General features: G+C 44.4%; 1 protein-coding gene across 4 annotated transcripts in view; it reads left to right on the top strand.

Annotated features, from left to right (window-relative positions):
- The window catches only part of Shisa6 (shisa family member 6), a 299,472-nt gene extending 275,008 nt beyond the window's left edge, over window positions 1-24,464 (top strand). For 3 of the 4 annotated variants that reach the window (XM_057774766.1, XM_057774768.1, XM_057774765.1), the window contains 3 exons: window positions 5,283-5,339; window positions 9,711-9,863; window positions 11,706-24,464. In XM_057774766.1, the coding sequence (XP_057630749.1) occupies window positions 5,283-5,339; window positions 9,711-9,863; window positions 11,706-12,259 (764 nt within the window). In that variant the 3' untranslated portion in view covers window positions 12,260-24,464. The remainder of the gene's footprint in view (window positions 1-5,282; window positions 5,340-9,710; window positions 9,864-11,705) is intronic. The other variant, XM_057774767.1, reaches the window with a different exon arrangement.
- Window positions 24,465-27,895: the final 3,431 nt, after the last annotated feature.

Raw genomic sequence — 27,895 nt, 5'->3', positions numbered from 1 at the left:
GCTGGCAATATAAATATCAAATCGGATTAACATATGGGCAAGGGAGGCACGGAGCAGGACAGAGAGTACTGTTGTCTGGGGGTAAAGCGAAGCTTCACAGACACACACACACAAAAAAGGACATAAGCGTCGGGAGTATTTTGCATGGCAAGGTGTAGCTCTGGAATGTAGGAACCAATTCTGTTAGGAAGCCAGAAAGGAAATGACAGGAAAGCAAGCGTAGCGGGGGACCTCTCCACACCTCCTCTGCCTCTGACAGATTAAGTAGGTGAAGAATGAATTAGGGTGTAGAGGGCCTGAATAATGTGTCTCATGCGTCTGACTTAATGGATAGATGTCAAGTTTGTACTCTATGAAATGAAAATACACCTTGTCTTTAACTGCCTGTAAAGCATTTGTCAGAACTGATTATACATGAACTCACAAAGGAAATCCCAAGAAGTCCCAAGAAGTAAAATTTGGATAGACCCTGTTCTCTGACCATGGCACAATAAAACTGGAAATTAATGGCAAAAGTTCAAACCCGCAATCCCAAACACTTTGAAATTTAACAGCGCCCTCCTACCTAACTCTTGTGTCAATGAGAAACCAAGGCTGAAATTACAGATCATTTAGGTCGCAATAGCAGAAAGGACACTGTGTGCTGACTCTTACGGGATAATGCCAGAGATACGTTCACTTGTTGAAGACCCGACATTATAAACAGAAAAGACAGAAGATGAATGGGCTGGAGAATCAAGCCCAGAAATTAGAAAACAATATCAAACCAAACCAAAGACAGTAAAGAAACAGGGATAACCAAAAGAAAAAATATTCCAAAGAATAAAACAATAATTTTTAAGATTGAAAATATGTGAAAAAGAGGTGGCTCTTTCTAAGCGAATGATATGTGAATTAATTGTTAATCCAAAATCATTGTGTCAATCCCTGAAAATTAGAAAAAGGATATGCCTTTATCTACAGAGGGTTTTTTTGGGGGGGGGCGGGGGGGTCAATAGTTACTGGAGTAATTAGGCAGTTGAGCTGCCATGCAGGTGCTGGGAATAGAGTTTAGACCTTCTGCAAAAGATCAAGTGTTCTCAATGGCTGAGCCATCTCGGCATTGATATTTTAAAGAAAAATGAAAACATCAAATTTAATTTAGAGTAAGAAAACTAGAATGACTGACTGACTGAGTGAGTGAGTGAGTGAGTGAGTGAGTGAGTGAGTGAGTGAGTGAGTATAATATTCTCAAGTATGAGAAAGCAGTACACTCACTGATTAGGATTTAGGGTCTAGCACCAGCTGCAGACTCAGTTGCTGGCTACAGAACTTTGAACAACTTCTCTGATCTCTGTTTCTTTATCTCTAAACTGATGATGACAGCAGTATCAACCTCTGCTCATGCAGTGATAGACACACAGAGACCAACAAGATATACACAGACATACATAAACACATACACTCACAGATCCACAAGACACACGCATAGACACACACAGAAATAGGCACACAAGACAGAGATTCACAAGATCCACACAGAGACACACAACAGACAAACACAGACATGGACACATACACACACATAAACACACACCATCAGACATTTCTACTATTGCATTCCTCCAGACCCCCTAAATAGCCAGTATTTCAAATGCTGGATGAGTAATTTCAAAGCATAAATAAAGATGTGGTCCTAGTCACTTCACTTCACAAAAGCATAATTTTAATACAAACTATAACAGTGTTAGCACAGAAAATCCAAATTCTTTAGGAGCATATGTGTATACATATATAAGTTCAACATGCGCAAATAAAATCCAGCGTTGCAATGAAAATGAAACACCAGAATCAAATGGGTCGTGTCCCAGAAAGACGGGAGTGCTTTAGCATTAGACGATCAACCATCTACCTTGGCACACTGGGAGGCAATTGATGATGTGTTGACCCCAAAAATGTAGTTATTAGCCTAGGGAAATAAGACTCAGCCAAAGACGGTGCTCAAGTTTATTTGAGGTAATGTTATTAAATTCCTAAGCAATCCAAATACCCAAACTGGAAGAATACTCAAATATACTTAGGTTATACTGTGCTTAAACAAATAGATTTTGCTTAAGTGGCATACAGAAATAAAGGATAGACTATCCTATAGGAAGAACTTTGATAAAATTTTAAAACTATGCTTCATTGATTATTTCATAAAATATATTCATGATGTTCATTAAACATAGAAAAGATGAAAATAATATGTACAGTGTACAGAAGCTGCACATTTTAACATGTGCATTTATGTACATGTGTTACTGTATACAGAAGACTTACATAGATATGCAACTATGCAAAGACAAACACTGAGCTCTCCCCTTGCTCTTGCTGGCATAAAAATGTTGCAAGGAGTAGTCTTTTACCTTTGCCGTTTTGTGCAAATGTGAAGATGAAAACACCATCATGTTTTGATTCCTTTTAAGCATATTAATCTGCATGAGAAAATGACATACACACCAATTATTCATTGTAATATTGTTTAAGTGTGTGTGAGAGAGAGTGAGCCTTCGCAGCCCTTTGTGAAGCAAGGAAAATAAGAGGAAATGGAACAAAATGTCACAGTGGTTATTTTAGGGCAGTTTAATTTTCATTTCTGTACTTCATTTGAAATGCTTTTTCTTAATGCCAGCACACACTATAAAAGAGCAAATATTAAAAAAAAAATACTTTCAGTGAGTCTTAAACAAGGAGCAAAACGCCAAACGTATTTCAAGTCAAGTCACTTAGCTGATTTTGACTTCATCTTTTAATGATGCAGTAAAGATTACAGTTTGGGGAGTTTCGTACCGTGCCTGCCTATGACAGGCCAGTAGTATAAATTCATTTGACTCCACTCCCTAGTCGATAGCATTTTAAGGATTAGTCAAGAAAAAAGATGCATGTGAGAATAAGCAAACCTAGAGGGCCTTATGTTAAGTGAAATATGTCAGCTGAGAAAGACAGATTACAGTGTGTTCTTCCTGTGTGTGGATGCCGAAACAGTTGATCTGAATATTGAATATTGATTGCAGAAGCTGGGAAGTATGTGGGGGAGCAAGACAAGACAGAAGCTGGTTAAGTTCTAGGGTTCCACATAACAGGTGGGAGTGGCGAGTGCCATTCTCAAGGCCTGTTCTGTATTTTATGACTAAGTAGAAGAGATGAGCTTAGAGCTTTCAAACATAAAACTGTGACATAGGCATTCTAATTAATCCGGTTTGATCAGTTCACATTGTATATGTGTCTTTAAATAGTATACTGTGCGCCCAACTAAGTAGAGTAATTAAAATTACAGAAAGAATTCAAAAAGAAAAAAAAATGACCTGAATTTAACACAGGTCATGGAGTGTATCTGGCTATGAGAAATGATTCCCTAAATCTCAGGTATCCAGCACCCTTCCTTCTGTCACAGGGACCCTTAAGATGAAAGATTCAAAATGTCGCCAACTACCACTCCCTCCATCCAATCTGGACTCTATTTCTTGATATTGGTACATGGTTTTAAAATGAGAAAATAGACCACACAAGCGAAGAAAGAACAAAAGTTGACCCCTTCTCTGTCCTCTCCCCATTTTGATAAGGCTTTTTATTATGTAGCCCAGGCTGGCCTCAAACCCTCCCCACCTACCTCAGCCTCCTGAATTCTAACATCACAGAATCCCCATACAGTCCTCTCTACTCTCTCTCTCCTCCCTGCCTCCACTCTCTCCTCTTCTTTTCCCTTTGTCCTCTCCCCTCTTTCTCTAACATATGAAGAGGAATTTTGTCTTATTGCTTAAATTCAGGTTTAATGTAGAATGGATTCAATTTTGACATTGTTATTTTTCTGATTGTAACTTAGTCTTTCTTGAGAAGGGTCACTATGAGGAATGCTAGCCTGCTGCCCAAGCCCCCACCCTAACTGGATAGTCTGTCGGTCTATTTGAAGGATCCAGTTTCAACAGAGGAACTAAGCAATCACTGAACCATTCTGGAATTGTGGTGTGTTAGGAGGAAAGAGGACAATTTGTCTTAGAAATGGCAGAAGAGAAACCATCGTTTAAAAAAAAAAACTTGTGGGCCTAGATCCAGGAGATTATTATAGAAGGCTTTGTGTTTTATTGGTTATGGAGGATAAAAGAGAATTGCTGAGATGACTGACATTTAGAATTCCAAGCTCATGGGACATCAGTGTCATGGGCTGGAACTTGCACTTTGGAGAATAAAATGACAAAGTCACTTTGGGAAGGGAAGAGATTTCAAGGAGCTAGAAGGGGTGCATGTGTAGGTGAAGATCTATCCCTCTAGCTACACATGCTGATTTGGAAGTGAACCTTTTAGGGAAGAAGGTGGAAGTTATAAACCAAAGCCTGAGTCTTCATGAAGACACCTGAGCCCAGCCAAGCCCCGATATCCAGAGAGGAGGAAAGGGAAAAGAGTGAAGAATCTAGAGGGTGAGGCCAGGAGGAGGGAAGACATTCTCAATAAAATGCACAGAGATGGAGACCAATACCCCAGTTCTGCAAAGATAGGAGGGCTATGACGCATAATTCAGGGAAAATAGCGCCAAGATCTCATGGCTTTCCTCCCTTTTGTTTTGGCTAAAATCGGATGCATGTACCAGTGAAAAGCAAGACTATAATGTTGTGTTAAAGCAATATCATAGTGCTGGAGTATACTTTAGACGCAAGCCAAATCTTCATTCAAACCATTTTAGAAACCCTTGGAATGCCCTGAACTCTGAATATTGGCAGCCTGGCTCTATTGATTTTATTGCTCATTCAATCTAAGTGGGCTTCTGTGTGATGAATAGAGGGCTTGCTTTTGAGCTACCAGGCTGTGTCAGTTAGCCAAGAACCCAGGACACCTGAACTTAGACATGGAACAGAGCCGAACAGATTTGTGCATCTCAGATGTTGTCAAACCTGTATATAGTAAAAGAAGAAACCACTTCCCCTTTGTAGTGGGCTGTATCATGTATGTGTCCTCGTGAAATACTTCCCCATCCTCCCTCATGTGAACTCTAGCATAGCCTCTATGGCTACTCAGCCAGATGTGTGTGTGTGGGGGGGGGGGAGTCACCATAGTGACCAAAGAAGCCTGATGCACTTAGAGGGAGACAGAAGACAGAAACAGCAGGAAGAGTGTTGCAAGCCTAGTATATTGCTGCAAGCCTTTCTTTTTAGAAAAGGCTTCCTTTGAGTGGGAGAAAAAAAGAGGCAAGTGAAGAGAACTGTTGGGGTGTTGAAGAGCCAACAGCATTCCTGACTTCTGTCAAATGTCTTTTCTGTGACTTTCAGGTGATCGCCAGTTTAACCATCCGATCTTAAGCAGTGCTACCCAGACCCCTACGCATGGTGAGAGCTGATTGAGCATGCCCTGCATCCCACCTGCATGCCAAGTGGCTCCATTCTAAGGGTAGGAGAAGGCGGTGGAGCCATGTCCCTGCCCTTCTCCAGGCCACACAGCTTCCCTCTTCCTTTGAGACCATTGTCCCCTGGATGTATTTGTCTTTGACATCAGAGTGGTTTTCCTGACATAAAGAGAAGGGAGACCCTTTCCCAATCCATTTAATTTGCACTCTCCATCACTCCTTGGGTCCACAGATTCCATCTGTTTGTAGCAAGCAGACCAATGTTCTCCTTTGCCCAGAGCCATTCTGAATCACTTGCAAATGAAACAAGACTTGGTCAAGCTTTATTCTCTGGACAGAGAAGAAGTTTACAGTTGTCCATCAGAGGAGTGTTAGCAAAGGAACTGTGTGTGTAGCAGGGCCACCTTGCCCAGTCAGGTTCTAACGTCTTCCCAGAAGACCACATCTCAACATCTGGAAACCCAGATAAAAACTATTTGGAGTCTCTCTCAAAACTCAGTAGAACATTGGACATCCATGTAAACTGTAACCTGTCCGTCATTTTTGTCTCTTCACTAAAAGTTTAATAATTGAATAATAATAACCAATAGATGTTTCCCAAGAGACACATTCAACACAAAGATAAACCTGAAATCATGTCTGACAGTGTACAGACTTAGACCTACAATCTCATATACTGAGGAAAATGACCCAGGAGGATTGCAAACTCAAGACCTGTTTGGGGTAGAGTTAGTTCAAGGCCAACCTGGAAAACTCAGTGAGCTAGTGTCTCAAAACAAAAACAAAAACTAGGGGTACAGGTCAGTGGTATCACATTTGCCTCACATGCACAAGACCAGTATTTACCCCCCGCCATATTTCAAGAGAAAAATAAGATAAATGGAGCAACTCACCTGGCAATGGGATTACCACTCTCAAGCCATATTGCACAGCACCTTAGCACAGAAGTGGAGCACATCTGGATGAGGAAGAGGGAATGGGGTGTTTTGACATACTCTTCCAGTGCTGTGGGGCACCTGTCATGAGAGCAGGAAAATAATTGGATGCTTCTCTTTGTAAAATCTAAGAAAACAAAGAACTGAGAAACTGTAGGGATTAAAGAGGGTGATGTCGGTTGTAGCACTGATGGTGGGGACAATAAGGAAGACGGAGAGCTGGAACATACTGAAGTAAGAATTAAGAAAATGTAGTCTCTCAAAATTTATACCTCGATGAGAACCAATAAAGACTGGAATGGAGATCTAAGAGTATTTGGAAGAGTGGAGGCTTGGCTGTGGATACTATCCAAGGAATAAGAAAAACAGTCAGTGGGCAGGAATGGAATTGGTGATAGTGAATTTGAATCTGAACTTACAGAATTTGCTATGACTGTAGAAGATACAAGGAAAACATCCCATAGGTAGCTTAAAGTTAGAGCTAAGATGTTCTTAGTAATCATTAAGAAAGTAACAGAAGACTTGAAAGTAGGGGATATCCATGCAAGAATTCTGAAAAAGAGAAACAGAAGGCAGAGTATTAGCTGGGGAATGCTGTCGTGATTAGGAAGTGGGAAGAGAAGCAAGAAAAGGCAGGCAAGGAAAGCCCCCACTTGTTCAGTGACATTCTGGAATGAACCACCACTGAGCTGAGCCTCCTCAGGAAGAGCCAGTACAAGTATAGACTCTTGAGTACAAACAGAAGGGTTGTTCCCTACTCCACCTCTTCCTGTCTTCTCTCTCTCTCTTCCAGCTGGTATAAGGAATTGGGATAGAGAGGCCCCAGTTCCTGTCCTTAGGTAGCTCGTGACACAGTTGAAGTAGAGCTTGCCAAAATTCTTTTCTTTGGTGGTACCCTTCCCATCAAGGAATGAGTAGAATAATTAGGAGAGCAAAAAGGGCCTACATCTGTGCAATCAACCAAAAGGCACTAACTAGATCCTCATTTTGGGCCATGTAACATGAGAGAGACAGGAAAATTAGAAAGCAGGCCTACCAGTGCAAAGGTCTCTGAGGTCGCTTGAGATGAACAAGACCAAGTCATGTCAAATCATTAAAGACCAGTGAGACATGAAGCAGAGTGTAACCAACTGAAGGGAGATGGTAGATGGGAGAGCAGGTATCATTAAGGACTGGCAAAACAGAAAGAAGTCACAGTCACCAGCCTTTAGTTAAGGGAAAATGTGATAGAGGACAAATAAAGCATCTCAATAGAAGAAAAGCTTAATGGGGGGAATAGGGAGCTCAGGCAAACACGGTTAGCACAAAAGGGAAGGCAGTCTTGACTCAGTGGGAATTTCAGGATAAGCGGTAGATGACATTATGTGGATCTATCACATTTGGAGGGGGGCACTGAGCAATGACCTCAGTGAGAGTAAGGTGCCAAGACACAGAGGGAGTCCTGTTCTTCTCCAGCATGGGGAGAAGAGAAGAAACAAAAAGTGTGGATTGCTGGTAGTTAACCAAGGGAGCAGCGCTCTCCGTTTCGTGCCCACTCTACCTCCTGGCATCTGTCCTGGCCCATGCCAGGAAGGCTCTCTCTGTACAGCATGTTCTGATCTCTTGGGATACAGAGCATCCCTCACCCCCTCACATATGCACGAAGCTGGCGCAAACACCAGCTTATTGGCTGAAATCCCCTGGCTCAATCCCCAGTTCTGGGGGTGACAATGCAGGCATGGAAAGAGAGAAGCCAGGAGTTCCCATGCCCGGGGCAATCCTTGGATACAGCCTAGGGACAACAGGATTCTTGCGGTCTATAATGTAATGCTTTCTGCCAAGAGGTGTAGAAAACCATAACATCTATTCCAACTTGGAGCCTGCCCCTTCTTAGAACATCTTTGGCTTTAAGGAGTCCCAGACAAAGAGGATGGATGGATGAACTGCTATTTCCTCGCTACATCATTTCTGGGAATGGTATCACTAGCTCCCTGGAAACCAACTGTTGACTTCTTTTTATGGCTCCTCCTCTCATGTCAATAAAACATTAAGGCTTTGTGTCTCCTTCCCCTGGACCTCCATTCCCTTCAGACCCCCATGTTCCCTGCTTCCTTCCTCATCCTTTCTCCTCTCTTGTGCTTATCCTAATCTTTCCTCCACAGCCCACTCAGCATGCGTATACCATCATCAGCTGTTCACCATCTCCACTCCTTCCTTGACCCTTTCCCTGGGCCTGACAATGAACCACACTCTATTGTGTCTCTGCTAACTTTGGAATCTTGGGGTCTATATTGGGAGAGAAAAGAGGAAAAACACGACAAGCATATTTTGCTCAAGTTTTTCCTTCTGGGGGCTTAGAAATTACTAAGATAGCCTCTGAGAAGGGACTTAAAGTAACAGTGGCTGTTTGGTTCCCAGAGGTTTGTCAAGTGTGGATCATATAGAGGCCCAAGGGGGCTGCCCCAGAGATGCATGACACCATGGGTTGAATGTGGATTGGATCTGCATTGGAGTTGGGTTCTGTCTCCAGCTCCTCCTTGGGTACTAGAGTTGCTGTAAAGTCAGATTGACCAACTAGCAGAATGGGTCAGCCTACAGCTACATCTGTGTAGACATGGATGCGTTTATGATCCATGTAGTCTTAGTTGGGGTTCCTATTGCTGAGATAAAACACCACAACCAAAAAGAAAAGTGGGGAAGAAAAGGGTTCATTTAGCTTACACTTCCACATCATAGCCCCTCATTGAAGAAAGTCAGCACAGGAAGTAGAGGGGAAACCTGGAGCAAGAATAGAAGCAGAAACCATCGAGGAGTGCTGCTTACTGGGCTTACTGGCTTGCTCTTTCATGGCTTGCTCAGCCTGCTTTCCAATACCATTTAGGATGATAGACCCAAAGAGGGCAGTCCCAGTGAGAGACTGACCCTCCTACATCAGTCACCAATCAAACAAACAAACAAAATGAAAAAAAAAAAAACAAAAACAAAAGCACCCCACAGACTTGCCCACAGGCCATTTGGCAGAAGCACCTTCTGAATTTTAGTCTCTCATTCCATGTGACTCTATCTTGTGTCAAGTTAACAAAAGGCTAGCCAGGACAATGCTCTTTCATTGCACCTGGTTCAGTTTTCATCAGACAGACCAGTGATGTGCCCGGAGGAAGTTCTTGAGTGTCCGAGGTGAATCTTCAAGGACTGATATTAATAGCCATGGTAGCCAGAGGAAGCTAAGACAGTTCCTTCCCTCGGGATTGCTGACAAAAGCAAAGAGAGCGGACAAACACACACACTGAGTTTTAGCACTTCCTCCTGGGTCCTAGCACGGGAAAGCAGGAGGGGGTCTTTAGTCCGGGATGGAGCATAACATGGAGAGAAAATTTGGAAACCCTGGCCTCAGCTACTTCCACCTTTATGTTCACTAACGCTATGCCCTTCTTTTGCAGAGAAGCCACGGATGAACAACATCCTGACGTCGGCCACCGAACCCTATGATCTCTCCTTCTCACGTTCTTTCCAGAACTTAGCCCACTTGCCTCCATCATATGAATCTGCCGTGAAGACCAATCCGAGCAAGTACTCGTCTCTCAAGAGGCTAAGTAAGTCAAGGCTGCCTGGAGTTGAGGTCTGTCTCACAGGTCCCCAAGTCATCCTCCTCTGTATCGCTCTCTTGTCCCATATCAAAAGGGACCAGGTATAGCATCCCAAGAAAATGAATGAGTTGTACATCAGATGAAAAAAATAAGCAGAACTCTTTCTTCTGGTCCCCTGGTCCTGAGTTCAGCCTTGTCAAGGTTAAGAATGATGCTGTAGGACCCTGAGCCCCCCGCATCCTCTAGAAGCTGTACTTACCACTCATGTACCAGCTTGTCACTGGCCTGTTTCAAACCATGGGCCTTCCTGTGTGTCATTCCTTGAAAAAGAGGTACCAAGGGCCTAAAGAACCATTCTAACCCAGCCAAGACCATCTTAAGGACCTGAGTCTCCACCCTTCTTAAGTTCATACTTCCATTTTATAACTTAGGTTTAGTTTCTCTTCACCTCTGCTGTGTGAGTCTGAAATAGCTATTGGCATTGATAGGTTTAATGCAGTCAAATGTCAAGAAAGTACATTTAGGAACATTTTTCTTCCCTGACTTGATCCTTATAACTTCCTCTCATTACCCTATGAATGAGTCAGTACCCCTGCTCATGTATGTGTGTGTGCACTGATGTGTTTGTGTGTGTGTGTTTGTGTGTTGGGGATGCTACACAGAGCCCTGTATATGCTAGGCAAGCATTTGACCCCTGACCTACATCTCCAGTCCTATAAGTCATGTTTGATGGTTGCCCAACTTCAATTAGCGTGTTCTATAGTTGAGTGGGCATGTACTTCAAGTTTCAGGGTGACTCACCGTGATAGAAGCTCAGCCTAAGTCCATCTCAGCCATCTACAGAGAAATGCTGAGTTTCTTTGGCAACGTGAGAGCATCTCTGAGCATCTGAGAGGGCTGATGGATGCTCTGCAATGAAAGAATGGGGTTCAGTTGGCAGGACAGTCCCCACACCAACCCTGAGCCCACTGAGGGCCAAGCAACTAGGCAATGAATCCCAACAGCTGTCTGGAGGAGGCCTGGAAAAAGTCAAGGATCCATAGTACAATTCTGGAAGAACATACTAGAAGGACAGGAGCTCCAGGTATCTAAGCACGTACAATTTTGCTACAGCCTGCTGCCTGGTGGGCACAGGGAGTAAGTGTAGGCTGATGATATGGCTGTGGGGGCTGGATGCCCATGTGTTGATTTCCTGTACATTGGTTGTTACTCCAGAGAAGGTGTTACTAGGTTCCTAGGTTACCAGTGAAGCTTTCCACAAATGCCTCCTAGACGCACATCCTATTTTATTCTAACAAAACCTGATTCCGTGCCCAATTTTCATAAAGTAGCACTGTAGATATCATCTGAAAGCCGTCAACTCTACCTCTTTGTTTTAGCAAAACCAGGAACCATTCTTCTTCAGAACCACATGCAGTAGACACAGCAGGCAAGCCACGGGAATGCCTTCGGCTTGCCATCAGCTCCACTATGAGCTGGATGGGGAAGTCATTTAACTGTCCCCCCAAGGTGGTTCCTAAAAAAGAAACAAAATCTGAGGGCCCACTGGAGATACAGACCCTGGGGTGCAAGCAGTTAGCGCCCCTGAATCAGAACCCACCCACCGTTCACAAGCCCTTAAGGATTTCTTTGTGTGTGCAGTGGAGGAGGGAGTTAAGGTCACCTGTCTGAGCCCCGCCCCCACCCCTCACCTACTCTACTAACAAAAGGCTTTTGGTCCTGTTATCCTTGAAGATCTCCAAGTCTGTGGTTGAGGAAGAGGCGTGTGCACCCCCCCACACACACACACCTACCTTACTCCCTGAGGCTGCCCCATCTCCCTACTTCCTTCTCTCTGTCTTCTTGCAGCTGACAAGGAAGCTGATGAGTATTACATGAGGCGGAGGCACCTTCCAGACCTCGCAGCCCGTGGCACCCTCCCCCTCAATGTAATCCAGATGTCTCAACAACAGAAGCCGCTGCCTCGAGAACGGCCACGCAGGCCCATCAGGGCCATGTCCCAGGACAGGGTCCTGTCCCCACAGCGGGGCTTGCCTGATGAATTTGGCATGCCCTATGACCGAATCTTGTCTGATGAACAGCTGCTCTCGACAGAGCGCCTGCACTCCCAGGACCCGTTGCTGTCCCCAGAGCGGACGGCCTTCCCAGAGCAAACGCTGTCGCGGGCCATCTCGCATACGGACGTCTTTGTGTCCACGCCAGTGCTGGACCGCTACCGCATGACCAAGATGCACTCCCATCCCAGTGCCTCCAATAACTCCTATGCCACCCTGGGCCAGAGCCAGACGGCAGCCAAGCGCCATGCTTTTGCCTCCCGCAGACACAACACGGTGGAGCAACTGCACTATATCCCGGGCCATCACACCTGCTACACAGCCAGCAAGACCGAAGTGACCGTGTGACCGGCAGCGTGGCCGGGCTGCTTGGCAGAGCGAGAGCAGGACAGAGCAGAACAGGGCAGGGATGAGGAGCACAGAGTCCAGCCTTGCTCTCCTTCCCTCCCCTCCCCAGTTCCCCTTATTGGAACTGGAGGTGGGCTGCCTTTGTCCAGAAAAGCCATACCCCGCAGGGACATGGCGCCAAATGCCTGGTCCAACAAGCACAGACCCAGGCTATAGAGCTCTTTCTCTCCCAGTAGAACCCTCCCCCAAATGAGAAGAGTGGTAAGGCTCCAGTCTTTCCTACCACCTGCGCCACTCCCTCAGTCCCCGCCCCCGCCCCCACCCCTTCAGGAGACTCAACCGCAGGTTCTTCCAGCCAGTGGACCCTCCCCGCGAAGGTAATCCGAAGCTGCCTGAGTTTGAACAGCCAGCCGGCCGGCCAGCGGGTGCAGTCAGTGGGCTGACCGAATAGGCTACTCGGTCTCCTTCCTGTATCTAGAACCGCATCACAGAAATCTCTTAGTGCCTAAAAACTGCCTGCTCGCTCTCAGCCAGAGAGCTGCTGTGTCCATAAGCACAATACGATTCTCTTCTGCCTGCTGGAACTCTGGTCTCTACCGAGCAGTCCCTCCCTCGCTGAGCCCTGCAGCCCCAAAACAGGAAGGGTCCTCTTCCTTTAGCTGCTTGGTTGCCCCTGCCTCTGTACTGTGGGGGCTGTGCTCTCCCAGCCTTCACTGTTTCTCCTCAAACCTCCCTGGGGCTTTAGCTCTTGCCCCCCAGAGAGGAGTAGCGATGGATTGCCAGGACTTTAGAAGTACCTTGGCAGCCGTCTCCCCACTTCCTCCAGGCCACTGGGTCTGAACTAGGACCTCCTCTCAGGCCTGCCTTCTTCACCCGAGCTCTGCTCCCAGGAGGCACCTGCAGTAGGCAGAGAGCTAGGGTCGGGAGGGCCACTGTGATGCCCAGGATCTCAGGGGCTCACCATTCCCATTTTCTAGGGCTCTGTCTGTCCCCCACCCATAAGCCTCAGGCAGGATGGAGGAAGAAGTTTCCAGACAGAAGAAGCTTAGCCCGTGAACACGCAGGAGCTCTCTGACGTGGTCATGCCAGATCCTGTGCACGCCTTTCCACCATTTTTGCCCACTCCGCAGCCTTTATCTATTTAGAACTCATTCTCTCTTCCTGTGTTCTCTCTCCCACCTACCTCCCCACCTCACCCCCTGCAGCTCAGTTACTTTCCTCAGACCAGTGGATCCAAGGAATTAAGACCCACTGACAGATGCAAATGAATAATGGTGTCCCAGGATGTTGTTCTGGGGCCACATCAACCCCTCCTCCTTGCAGGGGCACTTGGGCACATGGTAAGGTCACCTGGCAGCTCCACTGCCAGCCCACCTCAGCCCCCTCTTTGCCTCCAATCTAAAGGTGGACAATGTGTGTCCAACTACTGGGAAACTATAAGTGAGAGCAATTCTGCTCCCCCAAAGATCAGGAGGAGACCGTCCCCATCCCCACCCCCAAGGGCCAGGGCATCTTTCTTGTAAGGGACTGGGGAGAGTCAGCCCAAGACCGCTGGTGGAGTGACCTAAGAAACGGAACCATCGCTTACCAGACTCCAACAACAATGTCCTAAAGTCAGATTTTATGTCCCCTCAGTTCTGCATGGATATTGCCCTTAAAAAACAAGGTGGTAAAAAAAATTGTATCTGTTCTGGTCATTTTTAATTTAGCCAAGTCTACTTCTTCTTCATGAAGAAGTCCGTGGGCTGCTTCCCCTCACTGCTTTGAAGAGCTGTAAGCTCTCCTACACCCTTCCCCAGAATGTCCCTTCTGTGAGAGCAGGAGTGTTCTTCAGAGCCCAGAAGGATGGAAGCTGGAGTTTCCAAAGGCAGGCCTTAGCCTCCCCACTGCCTGGGTATCCCTGGGACCATAGGGCCAGGAGTTCTCTGGTCCCTGCTTTTTCCTCCCTGCAAACACATAAACCCTCTTAAGGGCTGGTTCCCATGGGTCTATGAGCTTTGGTTGCAGAAGGTAAAGCTCACAGGAAGAGAAGAGCTCAATCCAAATAGAGAGTGGCTCACTTCCAGAAGCAAAGGCATGTCCTACTGGCCCTAGCCCAGCACCCTGTAACTCTCTAACGCTTAGCTAACCCCTTTAAAGGCTGTGTGCTGGTGGGGAGGAGAAAGGTCGAGATTGTGGTAGGAGAGAATCCCCTCCCAGGTGTCTGGACATCCCTTGGAGAATCTTCCAGACAGCTAATTAATTCTCCACCCCTTGGGGAACAAGATCTTACCCCAGGCTCTTTCCCCACCTTGGCGCTGGCAAAAGCGTCTGTCTGTCTATCTATCTTCCTCTCTGTCTGTCTGTCTCAGGGGTTGTTTTATCAAACTTATTAGTTGATTTCAAATTATTTCTCATCCCTGCCTTACCATCTTCTGGTATAAAGTACCTGGCATTGGTTACGTCAGAATGCTTGCTTCTGCCGAAGGCTTTTTCTTCGGCTTCATACTTGGAAGGAGAGGCATAGTCACAGAGACAGAAGTCTACAGACTAGTCTGATCCAGTTCCCTACTCCAAACTCCGGAAAACTGTGTCTTAACTGCGACATGGAAATACACGATCCCTCCTCCAGTTTTGCATGACTCATTTAAATTACCTGTAGTCAACCATGATCCAGAAATATTAACATTTGTCTTAACTCTTTTGAGAGTCCACAATCACATAGCTTTTATTACAGTATATTCATATAACTTGTCCTATTTTACTGTCAATCTCTTCCTGTGCCTAATTTACAAATTAAACCTTATTGTATGTGTATGTATATGAAGAAAACATAATACACACAGAGAGTCTTGTACTGTGTGGTTTCAGGCACCCATTGGGATTGGTGGAGCTTATCCCTCGGTGATAAGGGAAAATCACTAGATCCCATCAACTCACCCATCACTTCAGAACCAGCTAGCTCTTTGGCTGTATGAACTCACTTGAGAGTGTCTGGGGCTGGAACCCAGATGTCACTGCTTCTAGCCCAAGCAGGCTGGTGTTCCCTGTCACACATAGAAGGGTCATGGCTCCCTCATGATAAACACTCATCTCCCAAGCAAAGGAAACTCAAGCTTTCCCTCTGTCTGTTTTGCTTCTTCGTGCATGTCTCCAGTGCCCTGGACTGAATGTGTCTAGGTCTTACTTGCCCCAAGTGTTCTTCCTAAAGGCTTCTCACCACCCCTATCCTTCCAGCGTTCCCTTCTCGCTTCCTCCAGTGAACTCATGACTCCATCTATTCGTGAGCCACAAAAGCTTGCCAATAATTCCTTAACCTCCTAACTGGACTTTGATCATCAGAATTCCCCCCAGTACCTTAGGAGATGTGTTTCCCTTAAGAAGCTCCAGGCCTTTCCCCAGCTAAAATCTCTCCCTTTCTTTCCACTTTCACTCTTAGCCTTCTATACCAGTTTCCTCTGGCCTTCCTGCCGTTTCCCTCCCCACTCATCGACCTTCCTCCAGTCCTAGTTTCTTTCACCTGGACCTGCCGAAGTCTCTAGTTTTGAGAATTGGAGTTCTTGATGTAAACTGTGGAGGATTCTGGCGTTCTCTGAGTCCTTCGTTTGCCTCGTTGGCTTGTTACACTTCCTCACATGGGAAATGATGCCCCAGGTGTGAAGCTGTGGGGCTCCCCCCCACATCCCTCTGATCTCCGAAAGGGAAGGGAGAGAGCTGCTTGATCAGAGGTACCATGGCCAAAAGATCAGCTTTGATTCCTGCAGCTACCAGATTCAAGAAGCTCTTGACTCAGACTGCTACTCGTCCAGAGTCTTCTGCGCTGGCCAAAGATCCATCCCCTTTGATGCCTGTAGCTCTTGCTTTTGTTCCAACATTCTTCTTCTAGTGAACATCACAGCTTTCCCTTCATCCAAAGACATGACTTGTAAGTCTCCAAGGATGGAGAAGCAGTCATCCCAACATCTCTGCCACCAAACTCAACCCATTGTCTTTGGAGAGCTTTGAGCTGTCACCTGCTTCATCTCTCATTCCTTCCACAGATGTCTGTGGACTGGACCCAATACCATAGTTTGAAAGGGCTGCCCATCACTTGGGCCCTAGAAGGCGCCTGCTCTGAGAGGAGCCGGCCCTTTAGCTCCCACACACATCCCCCTGCCATCCTCTCTGAATCTGAGGAACTGTGAAATGTTTCCAGGAGGCTTGCTGTGCTTTAACGAAGTATTTTCAGGACGTAGGAGTTATTTTTATAAGTGATGCATTTTGATGCTAGGTTTAACATGAAAGACAAATCTTTCTGATCCCTCTCTTTGATTTTGGAAAGTGGCATATGAAAGAGGAGAGAGAGAGAGAGAGAGAGAGAGAGAGAGAGAGAGGATTGAGGTTCCAGAAACATGGCTTCTAGGTCTGGCTTTTGTCTCCATCTTGCCATGTGACTAATGGGCAAGTCACATTCCAGTTCAGTGCCTCAGTTTCCCCACCAATAAAATGAGGGGTTTTGACTAGATGAGCCCCCAAAGTTTCATTCAGCTCTAGGGTTTTCATTCTCCACCCTTTCCCTTTTCTACATTCGTCCCCACTTCAACTGAGCTGCACCCATCACACTCTGCCTGCCCTGTGGCAGCATCCTCAGAAGCCCTAGATGGCCACCAGACTCCTCGCCAGATGCTGGGTGAAAGGAAACAATGGGCTCGGCCACACATGGATACTCTTGTTTCTGAAAGTTAAGGCCTGACCACTCAACAGGTTGCCAACTGTGTGTCTCAGAAGCCTCTCATATAAACATACCCAAACCACCTGGGTGTCTGTTGCTGTGAAATTCTGAGTTCGGAGTTTTCATTTTTAATGTCCTCATAGCTGGAGGGAGGTAACTCTACTTTCAGAGAGGGGACAGGCCAAAAAGAAAAGGGTCTAGATGTCTGTCGTGACATTTGGGCACAGAGTTCGTATTTAAGGTCAGATGAGATATTCGTTCCATGTCTCAAAGGAGCACACTTGGCAGAGGCTCTGTGTGACAAGGGGTGCCATTATATCCCATGCCACAGAATGCATCCTGAAGATCACGTCGGGATGCTGAAACTCCATCCCAACTGGAGAGGACGAGGCATCACCACCTGGGCTGCTGGGAGACGGGTTCTCACCCCATCCCAGTATCTTTGTGGCCCCTCTTTGTGATACTATCCTCCTCCCCATGAAGGCTTGTGAAGCACCAATGGAAATTCCAAGTCCCTGTCATCTAACCCGTCTTGTAAATCGCAAACACATTAACCTTCCATCATTCAGAAAAATAATGCTGTGTGTTTGCTTGACAGCCTCCCTCATGTGGGAGGAGAAGACCCTGCTCAGCTCTGCTGCCAGCCCTCCGACGACCCTCAAACTCAAATGCCACTCCATCAAGAGGACCCATTCATTTGCTTTGTAGTGGCCAAAGACATCTCTAGTCCTGTAAACTCAACTAGACATTTTGTAGTAAGGAATTCTTGAAATTCTCTAATAAAAGGAAATTCTTACTGTAACATTTTTAGTTGGGGACACAATTTCCTAAGGGGGGGGTTGAGGAACATTTTTACTCGTTAGCTGGATTTATGGATTCTATGTTTATTATATGGAAGCATTATGAAAAGTACCTTTCTATCCGTACCTCTGCAGTTTCTCCATCACTCACATGGACCCTTCCCAATGAGCAGTGCCCCCATTACTGCTTCTGTACAAATCTCATCATTCTCCTTTGCTGTCAAAGCACACCCTACATGTACTGTACACAGAGATTGCTTTAGTGAGATTTAGTCTTAAGGATTTTTTTCCACTTTTGTCAGTAACCGATATTTATGGATCAAAAGAATAAAGGTGTTTCAACATAACCTGTGTGTCTTAAAGTAGCTGCATGCTTATAGAGTTAAAACCAAGGTCATGCCAAAAAGCAAGGAAGGATACGGGAGATCACTGTGGTCAGGAGAAGGAGCAGGGATTGACCACAGACAGTTGCTAGCGAACTTTAGGTGTGATGAGATGTTCTCAAAGCAGATATGACCAAGCTTAATGGTACACATCTCTAATCCCAGAACTCGGGAGAATGACGCAAGAGGATTATGTGTTTGATGCCAACCTGGCCTACATACCAAAATGTTGTCTCAAAAAACCAACAAATCAAATTTATGTTTTGGTGGTGTCTGTGGAACTACATAAGTTCATGGAAATCACTGAGGTGCAGATGTACAACTGTCCTATGATATAGTATACAAAACAAGCTTTTTTATAAGATGGGAAAAAGGCATGCAGAGAGGTAAACCCAGGGCTCTGTGTCACCTGAAAGCAGAGCTAAATTTTCCAGTGCTGTCTAAACACATCTCCTCCAGCGCCATTATTCTTAGATATCGGGTCTCAGTTTTATTTTCGCATTAGTTTACCATGGCTGAACAGATTAAAGGTGGCTAAGGATCCATGACACTTAACCCAGAACATCAAAAACCTGCACCATGAAAACTGATTCAGATTTGCAGTTTTATTCCAGGCTCTCTTTCTCTGGATGTGGCTTTGATATTATTTTCTTTGGCCTACGCTCACGTTGTTGCTAAGGTTATTTGTTGATCACCAGAACCTAGAAACAGGCTGAACAAATAAAATTCTGCCTGGGAGATCATTTATTCTACCCCACGAGGCAGCGGCTCTGTAGTTTCTAGAACCCACGGTTCAGCATACTCTCTTCCCAACCCTCCAATGCTCCTGTAATCAAATCCTTATTGGAGACACTGAGCTGATATTTTAAAATCCTCAGCCAGACCTCGTGGTACAGGTCAACAAACCTCAAGTACTCAGAAAGCTGGGTCAAGAGGATCAGAAGTGAGTTCAAGGCCAGCCTGAGCTACCTGAGGCATCTCAACCTAAGTCATCTCAATAGTGAGTAAAAATTAATCAATTAACTAATTGATTACTTAATTGGCTAAGGCCATACCTCATTGATGATAGGGCATTTAGTTATCATTCACGGTGCCCATAGTGTCAACCTGCAATCCTGCAAGAAAGTCCTCTTATTCTCTATTTCCAAGTTTTTCTCCTGAAGTCAGCACAGCATTGGTAACTTTCCCTACACATGACAACACATACTCCAGAATACATTCACACATCATGGCACTCACCACTGAGCTCATCACTGTAATTTATTCCTTTCTAAGCCAGTCTCTCCAGCGCAGGCCTACTCATAGCAAGTATACACACATGCCCCGGCACATCACACATATAGAAATACTTGGAGTCTATGTTCATCATTGAGAAAAAATGATGAAGACAAATTTCCTGATTGGAGGATTTTTTAAAAAAATAAAATTTAACCTTAATGCTTACAAATAATGGCTGAGTTATACTAATAGATAGTCCTCGAAAGAAACTCTCAGGAGACCTCCCTAATGGAACAAACAAAAACAATATGGAATACAATTAAAAACACAGTCAAAGACTGACCTCCCTCCCTTCCTTCCATTCTTCCTTCCTTCCTTCCTTCCTTCCTTCCTTCCTTCCTTCCTTCCTTCCTTCCTTTGTTCCTTCCTTCCTTCCTTTGTTCCTTCCTTCCTTCCTTCCTGCCTCCATTGTTTCCTTCCTTTCATTGCAGTGTCATGCTGTGGCCCAAGGAAGACAAGCATGGAACTCACCAGTAGCCCACTGACTGAACTTGGAATCTTCCTGTCTGGACTTCCTGAGTGCTAGGATTACATCCCTGAGACTCTTTAAAGCTCAGTTCTCTTATTTAAACCAAAACCAGAGACTCTATAAGCCAATTGCTCTAAAATGCCTTTTATCACATTCCTCTCTGTTTCTATAGCTTGCCTAAAACTTTTCAGGAAATGGTGATTAGTGGAGGGGAGAGTGGAAGGGTAGTGAGAAACAGAGAGAGAGAAAGAGAGAGAAAGAGAGAGAGAGAGAGAGAGAGAGCTCATAATGCTAACTAGACAGTATCTTCATCTTGTCAGCATATCTGCCCCTTGTACCAAAATGATGGAAGCCAAGAACGGTGATATTGAATAAGATTTTGAGGGAAAGAAAATCTCTTTCGTTTGACTTAAATTTTATGTCATTGTCACTGGCTGTACTGGACGCCGAACTAAGGTTCATTCTAATGCTAAGCCAACGGGGTCACACCATGTCACAGCCCCCATACCTTTTTCATTTTCATTTTGAGAAAGGATCTCACTACGTTTCCCAGCCCGTCCTTGAACTCAGTCTATCACTCAGTCTTAGAAAGTGACCTTAGCTGTGGTTTAGAAACACAAGGAGAAGGTGCTGTTTTGGTCATTTAACTTCCAGCCTTAATCCCAATTCCAAATCTAATTTACAGTGGTAGCAGCTGCAACAGACAAGAGTCTTAAACTCTTATTCTCCATTAGTGGCTTTTGAAGTCTCTCCTTTGGGTCCTATAGAGAGATATTTCCATGAGTCTCTCATATCAGTCAAGGCAAAGACGTTCTTTTCTCCATAAAGGACATTGGCCCACATATGGGACTCCATTTTAGACTTTTAGAAAACAAAACCCCATTGTTCCTCTAAGTGGGGCCCATCAGTATCCTCAGGTCCACAACAGAAGGTGTACACCTAGAACACATGCCAGCCTTTCTCATCAAAATTCCTGGTGGTGGGGCCCAAGGATTTGTATGAAACAAGACTCCCACGTGACTTTATATATGTTCAATATTGAGAAGCATGCCATTTTGACTTTTCCTGTATCAGTTTTGAACGTGTATGACCACATGACAAGAGTGGCTTTTAGTTCTGGGGTCCAGGGTGACCTTGGTTTATGTAGCAGGATGATTTTAGGGAACCAACTTCAGTGAACAAATCAAAACGAAAATGAGCTTTGAAGAGACAAGTGTTCGAGAGATGGAGAGGAAACTGAGGCTCGGTGTGCCAGCTACCCATAGAGAGTTTAATATACGAGAAACTGTTGTCTCTTCAAGACAGCCTTGTAAGGCTACATGGGAAGCTTCAGGATCACCCACGTATGACATATGTGTGAGATTCAGAAAGAAGGCCAGGGATGTGGATGTAGACACAGGCATAGAAGGAGAGCTGGGAACCATCAGACCTGTTCCTCTTGTGTTTCTTAGGAAGTAGAGGGGCAGCCATTGTGAAGGGAGAAAGGACATCCCAGGAGGGATTCTTGGAGAATTCCAGTCATAGTGTGTTAGAAGACTCCCCAGAGGGCTGGCGATGCTGAAGTGGTATTGCCTAAACTTACTGCCAACACCACTGGATTATTTTCACCCCACTCTGCTGCTGGACTTCTGTGGTGCTTTCTCAGCCTTAATCAGAGCCCAGAAATAGATGGGGCAGCCACTACCAACACCATTTCTTGTCACAGGGCAAAGGAAAAAACTAGAAGGTCTAGCAATGACTATTAAGTGGCAATCTAGTTAGACGCGTCTCATTTCTACTCGTGTCTTCTTGTCTAGGGCTGGCTAGATGGTCCTACCTCACCATAGCAGAGCCAAGACATAGATTCTACTGTGTCCAGGAAGACAGGGAATGGAAAACATGGAGCAAATAGCACTGATGACCGCGGTGGTTGGCACTCTGTGCTTTGGGATAAGGGCTGGGAATTTACAGAGGCAATGACGCCTTCTGTTACTAGAACAAAACCCTCAGAGTATTTTAAAGGCAGACAAAGTTCTCTGCAGTTGATTTACTACGTCCAGAGGTTCATCCAATTTTATCCCAACTTTACTAAATGTCTTATTCAGGAGTCCTTTGACGGCAAGAAATAATAAAAAAAATATTACTCAAATTAGTTGAGGCAAATAATGAGCATTTTATCACTATTTATTATTAACATAGGCTATAAAAAACTGCTCAGAAGACAGTAGGCATAAAGTCTCATAAATGCTAGAACTTTCCTCCACTCAACCCATGACAGCATCCTTCCTCCCACTTCCAGGCCAAGCACCCTTGTTTCCCCAACTCCGCAAATTTCCAAATTTTCTTGCATATGGTTCTTTTCTCAGATGGTTATGCTAAACTGAAATGATATCTTCAGTAATTAAGCCTCAGCCACCTTTCCTGGCCAGGACTTATGGCTAACTGACTCAAGTTTTGTCTCTAAATTTCAAAATTGCTGGACGGAAGTACAAAAGCCTCTATGACTCACTTCGTGTGCCCATTTCCCATGATTTCAAATCAAAATCTCCACCCCCCTCTTTTTGCACTGAGGAGCGAAACCAAGGCCACATGTCAGACAAGGATGTTACCCCTGAACTACATCCCAAGCCCTTAAATGTCCTAAAATTAGTGGCAGCTGCCTGTTATTGTTATCGTGATTCTGCTCTGCATCCCTTTATGGCAGATGGTGAAGGACGGGAAGAATGGTAAAGCCTTCCTCTCTCACCTGTCTAGCTGTTAGGGCTAGCTGTCAGGTAAACCACCAACAGGGACTTACCATCAAGTCTGCTGACCAGGGTCCTCTGCACAAAGGCTTCCTCATAGCCTGGCAGCTGTGTTCTGATGGCAAGTGTGCAGTGAGGGAGCAGGCAGGTGAGATGAACCTGGCAGTACGTCTGTCCCTTTACATGATGTGCCCTCAGAAGTCACATAATATTCTCCGTGAGTCACACACTGGTGAGTTGTGGTCACAGAACACAGGCTATGGCGTGAAGGAAGCATAGAAGGGTTACTCAAGGAAAACGTGTTGGTGGAAGCGATTGCTTTACCTGCCTTTGGGAAATAAAATCTACTACACATTGTGTCAAGTGTCTCTCCTTGGTACCACAGGAGGGGACACCTGCATCACTTACTCAAAAAACAACTGCGAGCATGCATCCCTGAGGATGTTTCAGAGAATGAAAAGGGGGACAGTTGCGAACCCACACTGAGCAGATATTTTGTAGAGGGGCATCCTTCAATTGTTGAGAAAATAACCCATGAAAGAGTACCTAATCTTCAGTTCTATCCCGGGAGTCTAGAGAAGACAGTGAACATGACATGCATACAGTAGATTCTGTGGGGTCATGTTAAAATATTCCCTACCAAAAGGTGATGACTTTAAACTATAGTATTGTCCTTTTCTTCCTTTGTCCATCTCCCTCCAAACTGGGCCAAGCACAGCTGTACTATCCTTTACTCTTCCCTTGGAGAAAACGAAGACTGAGACCATGAAGTCCTTGCAAACTTGACTGTCAAAATAGACCCTTTCAGTCCCAAAGTGCAGAGACTTTCATGTACTTTCAAGAGTCTCACAGTAGAAAGAGAGAAAGGTTTGTTTTTAACATTTAAAACCTGACTATTGAGTACCAATGAGTCATACTAGGGAAGCCTGACGTTTCACAATAAGTCACAGAGTAAAGAACACATAAGATATGAAAGGAACATATGTAGTTATACAAAACAGAGAGAAAAACCTTTCCACACTTGGGGGGAGGAAGGGGGAAGCCCAGGCAGATCATTGAAAAGATAGGGCTAAACCGTTCAGAGACTTCCCACCATGCTCATCCATCACAGGGTGAACTTTAAATGATAGGAGAAGGGGGAAGTGGAAACCAGAACTTTCAAAACAGATTAGAAGATCTGCAGGCAGAATGTACTCCTGAGAAGCAAATTTCTGATGAGTGTTCAATGTCCATGTAGTGCAGAGATATGAGCACATAAATTGTTGCAAGCTAGGACTACACAAAGCTCTGCTTCCTGACTCTGTCGCTGAGCCCTCACTTCCCTATCTGGGATTTTGAGACATGTCTCCAGGGACATCTCAGCGCTTACAACAGCAGAGTCCTGCCACACAGAAGAATGAAAACCTGCATACCTGTGCGACTGGAGTTGCTTCCATTAGTCCAAAGTTGGCCCATGTGTATCTTGAAGCCCAGAGTCTTTCAACAAAACTGTTGTCGTATTGTTTTGTTTCAGGACTTTGTTATACTCCTAAAGAGTATTAAAGACCATATTGAGCTTTCGCTTCTTTAGCACACACTGTATACAATTATTAATATTCAAGATTAAAATGCAGAACATTTAAATTTTATTTATAAAAGTCACAACCAGATGGGAGGAACAAGTCTGTCTGGTGTTCTATTACACAGAAGTGTGATTATAGTTAGCAATATTGTAATGCATAATTCAAAATAGCTTCAAGAGAAGGTTTTAAATGTCCTCGTCCCAAAGAAATGGATAATGTTTGTGATGACAGAAAACTGAAGCACCCTTTTGTCAACACACAATGTATAATGTAAATGTACTAGGGTATTCCACATTCCACTGTACCACATAAGGATGTATGATTTTGATCTGCCAATAAAGACAAGCGAAAAGAAACATGTATTTATTAGTTCATTTTACCATAACAATGCAGCAATGACGGGTTAACATGAATAAAATAGTCTTCTGGAAATGACTCCAATTTCAAAAAGCAAATTAGCCAGAAGTTCAAAATTGTTTTGCATTTTTGCAAATTGTTGAAAGTCTGGCTTCCTAGAAAACAACCAGATTCTGATGTTTGTCTGCGGTTAACCAGCTATGACATCGCAGACAGTGCAACTCCCAGGGGCAGCCTGCTGAACATGGAAGCGGGGGAGAGTATTCTGACAGAAGAGAGAGTGGAGGGAGTGTGTCCCCTTCCCTGGCATGGCCGTCTAGCCTAAGAAAACCCTGAATTAGGGACTGGAAGAAACTTGAGTGTTGTAGTAATTTGGAAGCTAACAGTCATGGTTGCATTTAGAAATCGTCATATGGCTTCTTATTCTAGAGAAAGCCTGAAAAGGAGAGAGGCTGGGCGGAAGAAATGAAGGTGTTTATTGATGGTAGACTACATTTTCCTTGCTTGCTATGTGATTATGTACACAAAATCGCCTGGCTTAGGAGCTGGGTGGAAAAGGGAATTTTGTTCTGAAGACTTCCTGGAAGCTCACTCTGCTATGGGGCTAAGAAATTGTCCAGTGTGGTTGATAGAAAGTGAGAAGATAAGGCTTTCCTAAATTAAAAGCATATTTTTCAAAGGAGAACAAGAGAAGATGGGAAGGAAAGACATGATGCACAGACATCTGGTTCTTTGTAGTATGTTGTCCTTGTTGCTGCCCTGTGTCCACAGCATCTCCTTGTCACAAGCTCTGATCTTAATATGTCACTATAGACACATGACTCAGAACAGACCAAAGGGAAACCAAAGGAAAATATCTTCCTTTTCAGGGACGGGAGCTTAGTTACTCAGATCCAGGGGTAACCAAAGCTGCATTCCACAAAATACAGAGAAAGCGTGCAGGCCACAGAAGGTGCAATGACCGCTCAGTCATTTTTGATGCTTGCTGTGCACTGGCACTTCTCCAAGGCTTTTGTGTGTATGAACGCCGGGAACCCTCCATCTTTTCATATGGGTAGGGATTACCACATGTCCCATGATGAAAGACCGTGACCTCATCCTAAGGACGAAGAAAAGTCATTGAGGGGCCATGGAGAGCACAGAGGCGAGAACAAGGTTGTGCTGCTTCAGAGGAACGGTTAGAGTTCTGAGCAGTGTGTGAAAACTGGGAAACCAAAGCTGAAGATGAGGCACACTGGAGAGGAGCATAGTGGTGGTTTGGAAATTCCCACCAAACCCTAGCTGCCCTAAGTTAAGATCCTATTGCTGGAATAAATCCATTAACAAAGGCAACTTGTGGAAGAAATGTTTGATTTTAGATGACAAGACAGGCAGGAACTGAAGCAAAGGTCGTGGAGGAATATTGTTTACTGGCTTACCTCTCCTACTTGTGCTCAGCCAGATTTCTTATATAACTAAGGATCACCTACCTAGGGATAGCATTGCCCACAGTACCAGTCATCAATCAACCAACATAACACAGAACAGGCCAATGTGGAGGGGGCAATTCTTCTATTGGGGTCCCTCCTCCCAGGTGTGTCAAATGGACAACCAAGACTAACCACTATGTAAGGTTTTTCTTTTTCTTTAAATTTTCAATGTAACCCCAGAAAAAGGGGACTGTGAGAGAAGGACTGTTCCGAGATCCACCCAAGCCTGGACTGCAGGGGCCCCCTTTTCAGACACACCCAAAAATGTATTAGATACTCTGTGTGTTAGTCAGCATTCTCTAGAGAAACAAAACTGATAGGGTGTGTGGATGTGTGTGGATGTTTGTGTGTATCATATATATGTGAGCAAGCAGGTAAAGAAAGAGCAAGTTATCTGTTTCCATCTCCATTCTATAGGATGCCAGCAGAAGGTGTGATCCAGATTAAAGGTGTATTTTCCCACCTCAAAAGATCTGGATTCAAGGTGTATCTTCCCTCTTCAAATGATTTAATTAAGAAAAAAAAAAAAGCCCTTCATGGGAGTATAATTCACAACTGCTTGGGTTTTACAGATGTGGTCAAGTTGACAACCAAGAATAGCCATTACACTCTGCACTACTGTTTTTTTTTCAACTGTAGACTAATGAAATAATTATCAGTAGATAATATATATCACAAATGACCTTTCCGTATTTGATTATCATTATTATCACATGTACTATGCTAGAAAATCTAGACAGAAGGTATGTACAAAAAAATAAAACAAATAGACTAGCAAATCAATTATCTTATCCACTAAGTAAAGATAATTTATCCAATTTGTATGGCTTCATATAAAAACAATATTTTCTGTAGTTTCTAATTTCCTACAAATATATATTATTCTTTTGTTCATACAATAATTAGTATATGCAATGTTGAAAATATCACAAAATCGTTATATATGTATGTACATAAATGTGTGCATAACAAAATGATTGGGAAGAAAATTCTCCAAATTACTAACTGTGGTAGTAAATACAAGCAGGTTTTAAAATAGTTTTACTTTTATGTGTTTCCCAATGTTTTATAATGAGCATATATTACATTTTAATGAGAACAAAGATATTTATTTTTTGAATTTTTGAATGGAGTGGAACTAGAGGCTCTCTGTTAGCGACAATACCACAGACTCCTGGGAAAAGAGCAGCAATATGTTCCGAGCCATTCTTGGCTGAGGCCACTTCTACAAATGAGGGGTTGTCTTGTGTACCTGCTGTTACGAAGCAAAGTTGGGACCCCTTTCCTCCTACTGAGATGCCTAGTTCAGCTTTAATATAAGAGAATGTGCCTAGTCTTTTTGCAACTTGATATTCCATGTTTAGTTGATATACCTGGGAGGCCTGGCCTTTTCTGAAGGGAAAGAGAGGAGTGGATCTAGGAGGGGGGACTGCAGTCAGAATGTAATATATGAAAGAAGAAAGAAGAAAGAAAGAAGGAGGAGGAGGAGAAGGGGAAGGAGAAGAGTCTACCATTATGTCGTTACCCTTCGTTTTCCAGAACAGTGTTGGTATGACTATCTAATAGACTTCTTCTTTTCCTATAGTAGCCTTTTTTTATGAATGGAGGACTGTAAATTAGATGCTAGAAGAGACTAGTGGGCATTGCCCTCCCTTTAGAAAGAGCCTGCTCTCCTTAGACCACTCAGCTTCCTAAATCCCTACTATATCCTTCATAAGTTACCAATTACTATTGTCTTTAGAGAAACACACTTCTGGAGTATTTTCAATAATATTATGTCTATTGGGTCTGTTAAGAGATGGTGGAATCAGTGTCAAATGGGAGGGCATAAGCTCCAACTGAAGGAACAGGTAAAGCCCATTCCCAGAAGACGCAGTAACCCCTCACTACTCTTGGTGAATGTCT

Source organism: Chionomys nivalis, chromosome 7 (genome assembly GCF_950005125.1).
Source record: "Chionomys nivalis chromosome 7, mChiNiv1.1, whole genome shotgun sequence".
Taxonomy (NCBI): domain Eukaryota; kingdom Metazoa; phylum Chordata; class Mammalia; order Rodentia; family Cricetidae; genus Chionomys; species Chionomys nivalis.
The sequence above is the reverse complement of the archived record's forward strand: the minus strand, read 5'-3'. Positions and strand labels throughout refer to the sequence as shown.